Source organism: Musca autumnalis, unplaced genomic scaffold (genome assembly GCF_047663935.1).
Source record: "Musca autumnalis isolate F117 unplaced genomic scaffold, ASM4766393v1 scaffold_4, whole genome shotgun sequence".
Lineage (NCBI taxonomy): Eukaryota > Metazoa > Arthropoda > Insecta > Diptera > Muscidae > Musca > Musca autumnalis.
In genome coordinates this window covers 26,927,524-26,931,747 of record NW_027411977.1, presented here as the reverse complement: position 1 = coordinate 26,931,747, position 4,224 = coordinate 26,927,524, and the positions used below count along the sequence as shown (strand labels likewise).

Here is a 4,224-nt window from a genome sequence, read left to right as displayed (position 1 = left end):
TTGCTGATAACTCTCCTCTCAACAAGTCTGGTTATAGAAAAGTGGTACTCTGCAGCAACGAAGAGTCGTCTAGTCTTATTCGTAGAAGAAGATACATGCATTAATTGCCGAATTTTATTGGCTCGGAGCGGACATATTAGTTACCGATTGTTTTGTTTGTGGTTTAAGACGAAACAAGATTGCAGTCAATAAATAATAAATCTATTCATTTTGAACAATGTGGATGAGCGTATATCTGCTTTTAAATTAAAAGCAGTTTTAAAGTGATTCAAATTAAAATAATTCGATTACAATTAAAAAATCCCCAAAAGTAAGAGATTCAAGAAAATAATGGCGAAAAGGTTGCATTATCGATTTCTGGTGAGTGTTATGAAAAAAATTTCGAACTCTGAAATGAGTTTCAAGTGATATTCTTTAGTTATTTTTTACAGTTTGTGCTTTTTATCCTCTTCCCCTGTTTGAGCTATGGCCACCCTGGGTATTTGTATAGTAAATCACAAGGTCGAAATAGTGATTATATACAAGGACCAGTGATTTATCGCAATGATGCCATAAGGGATTTTGAATATGTGCCCACTGTGCAGGGTTATCGTTTCAGGTAAGTCTATGTAATTAGAACTTTTTTCCAAATTTTTATTAAAGTTTAATTTTACAGCTATGAACTAAACGATGGTACCTCACGAGGCGAAGATGTTTTAGTGGTCGGTACCCCCAATAGTCCCCAATCCAAATTAGATGGTAAAAATACAGATTTAATAGCTGTCGGCGTAGGTGGTCGCAGACGTAGGCCCACTAAAAATCGTAAACTATCTCCAGGTTCTCTTAAAAGTTTATCAGGTTAAACAGAAAATTGTTTGATGGGGGGTTTTGTTTTAGTTAATTGATTTCCTTTATTTTATAAGTAGTTTTTTGTTATTTTTATGTTTTTTATAGTCATCAACATATGTACGTATGTATGCATATATACACTAACCAAATTTGAATATTTTTTGTATGATTGTTTTAATTGTTATTAATGGGACTTTCAAAACGTCTTGACGAAAGAAACATAAAAGAGCGTGTATCATTATCGACATAATGACTATTTATTGTTTTGTCATAGCCTCAATGCAGTCGATTTTGCCAGATTTGCTAAGGTGGGGTATTCCGACAAGGGAACAAGTGTAATTATTGTATACATCGTATATAAACATGACAACACCACGACTCACAGTGGTTCAGAAATCGATTTTCCTATCCAAAACCTCAATTTGTTGCCTTCACCGATTTTTAATTTCTATATGGGATTCGATAGTAATCATATTGAAACTAAGTAAATCCAAAAATTAAGTCAAAATATTGGAAAGTGTGGATAATACGTCATTTTGGCACATTCCTGTAGAAAGAAATTGCTATTTCTCGAAAACTATAACAGATATTGGGTTCATTGTTATACCCTACACCACTATGTGGGGAGGGTATTATAAGTTGGTTTTGGCCAAAAGGCTTGTAACGCATCGAAATAATGGTCGTAGACCCATACTTATATATACAAAAATGAATGTCGATCTGGCTATGTGTGTCCGTCAGTCCGTCTGTCGGATCGGATCGTCACCATATTTTGGGTGTTGATAAGGGTCCCAGAAGGGAAGAAGCCTATTGATTGGTCGGATAATATTTAGGGGTTGGAATGGGCAAAAACTTATATGGAGAAAAAGTCAACATTTTTTTCCAGAGCGAATATCTCAGCTTCTATAAGGGGTATACCAAAAGCTAAACCTGGCAATGAAAGTAGAAAATATCACGTTTCTAACGATGTAAAGTAGGTTGTCGTACGTGATCAAACACGAAGATATCGCAATAGTCATTATAATGATGAATATCAGAGCTTTGGTTTGCGGACTTTCCAAAAGCAAAGCCTGGCTATGACAAGTAAAAAAGTAACAGTCGGCTTTGCCGACAGAGATATACCCTCAGCATATTTGAATTGGAACTTTCATCTACGGACAGATCGAATGTATTTAGGGTCTTTTCTGAAATTTGTGGGTCTTTTTGGACAGTTGCCGATATAAACGTGGATTAGGATTAAAGGGAATGAACCGACATAGAACATTACGGAAGTGGATCTTATTTTAAGAGCCATATCTTTTTGATAGATATCGCGCCCACTAGTAATTTCAGTAGGTTATCATACACCTGTTGGACCAGTATGCCAGGAAGCATGGACTTGTCCACGGAAAACATAATATGGCTGTACATCATCGGTATAAATTTCCAAAGGATCTCCGAACAGACCCTAAACTACACTTGGACACAAATGTTGAATTTTGTGGGGGAGGTATCCTAAGGAGAGGACCGATATGGGCCATTTTAAAAGTTAAACTAAGTTTGGACAAAATATTATGAAGGCCAAATTTCGGATCGAATCGGCATATCCGTTCGAGAGTTATCTTGCGCTCCAACCACTACACACGGTGTCATAGGGGTTTTTTGAACCTTTCAGGCTATTTTCTCAGGAAGTAGGGTTTTGCCCCTGATGAAACTTTTACCGCCGTATGGGGGGCCGTGAATACAAGTTGCTAAAACAAAAATCAAAGCGATTCGAGAGATGGCCCTAAACTGAACTTTTCTGAAATTTTGTGTGGGAGGTACCCGAAGGAGTGGACCGATTGAGTCCATATTGAAACCTTATCTAAGTCTGGTACAAGTTTCACGATGTGCAAAGTATGGACCAAAGCGGTTACTCCCTTTAAAAGTTATCGTGCGCACAAATGTTCGAAACATTTTCGAACTTTTGTGTGGGGGTACCGGAAGGAGTGTACCGATATAGCCCATCTTCGAACTTAAACTAAGTTTGAGCAAAATATTACGAAAGCCAACATTTGAACCGAATCGGTTCATCCCTTCGAGAGTTATCGTGCTCTGCAGCCAGCCAGACAGACGGACGGACATTGCTCAATCGACTCCAAATTGTCTGAAACACATTTCGTCCAAACATACTTGGGGTCTAAAACCATTATTTCGATGAGGCACATTTTGCCCGTATGAAAGTGTATATACCCTTCATAGCCTAAAGGCTGAGGGTATAAAAATAGAAAATTTCGTCCTTTCAATGATACAAAAGAGGTTGGAGTAGGTGGCCAAATAACGGAGATATCGCAATAGTCGGTAATATGCCACATTTTTAAACCCTCCATCATTATATGGAGGGTATAATTAAATTTGTCATTCCGTTTGTAACACATCGAAATAGACCCAATAAAGTATATGTATATATTCTTGATCAGAGTAAAATTCTAAGTCGATATAACCATGTCCGTCTGTCCGTCCGTCTGTTGAAATCATGATATGACTCGCAATTTTTAAGATAGAGCCTTGTAATTTGGTATAGAAGTTTCTATTACTCCTAGGATGTTTGGTTTGCAAATGGGCTATATCGGTCCACGTTTTGATATAGCCCCCATAGAACGCTACCACCCGATTTTCGATATTTTTAAAGTTTTAGCCTCATTATTACTCCGAAATGGCTGAAATTTGGAACTGAGTCTTTGTTGGGTGTATAAAACTTTCCTTCAGAAATTTGTCGATATAGGTCCAGGCCTTCATATAGCCGCTATAGAACGGTACATCCGGATTTTTGGTATTTTGAAGGTTGTGGCCACAATAATCCACCGAAATGGCTGAAATTTGGTATTTAGTATTCGTTGGGAGTATAAAACTTTCCTCCACAAATTTGTCGGTACAGACCCATGCCTTAATATAGCCCCCATAGAGCGGTACCTCCCAATTTTCGGTATTTTGAAGGTTTTAGCATCATTATCACACCGAAATGGCTAAAATTTGGTATTTAGTCTTCTTTGGGGGTATGAAACTTTCCATATGAAATTTGTCGGTATATTTCCACGCCTTAATATAGCCCCCATAGAACGGTACCTTTCGATTTTGGGTATTTTGAAGGTTATGACCTCAATATTTGGTATTTAGCTGAAATTTGGTACTTAGTCTTCGTTGGTGATATAAAACTTTCCCCCATAAATTTGTCGGTACCAGGTCCACACGACTGCTTATAGCCCACATAGAACGGTACCTCCGATTTTTGGTATTTTGAAGATTGTGGCCACAATAGCCCACCGAAATGGCTGAAATTTGTCGGTATAGGCCCACGCTTATATACAGGCACTATAGAACGGTTCTTCTCAATTTTCGTATTTCTGAATATTGTGACGGCAATATCCCACCGAAAGA

At 37.8% G+C, this 4,224-nt stretch overlaps 1 protein-coding gene across 1 annotated transcript; it reads left to right on the top strand.

Moving 5' to 3' along the window:
- The first annotated feature begins 330 nt into the window (after positions 1-330).
- LOC141401972 (uncharacterized) lies at positions 331-842 on the top strand. The gene is made up of 3 exons (XM_073982565.1): positions 331-360; positions 432-598; positions 656-842. Exons 1-3 carry the CDS (start codon positions 331-333, stop codon positions 840-842), a joined length of 384 nt encoding a protein of 127 aa, XP_073838666.1.
- The last annotated feature ends 3,382 nt before the right edge of the window (positions 843-4,224 follow it).

Excerpts from the sequence above, each read along its gene's own strand:
- LOC141401972 (XM_073982565.1), top strand. The coding sequence starts at position 331 with ATGGCGAAAAGGTTGCATTATCGATTTCTG. Across the intron at positions 361-431 it reads GGTTGCATTATCGATTTCTG|TTTGTGCTTTTTATCCTCTT; the intron begins GTGAGTGTTATG and ends TATTTTTTACAG. Across the intron at positions 599-655 it reads GTGCAGGGTTATCGTTTCAG|CTATGAACTAAACGATGGTA; the intron begins GTAAGTCTATGT and ends TTAATTTTACAG.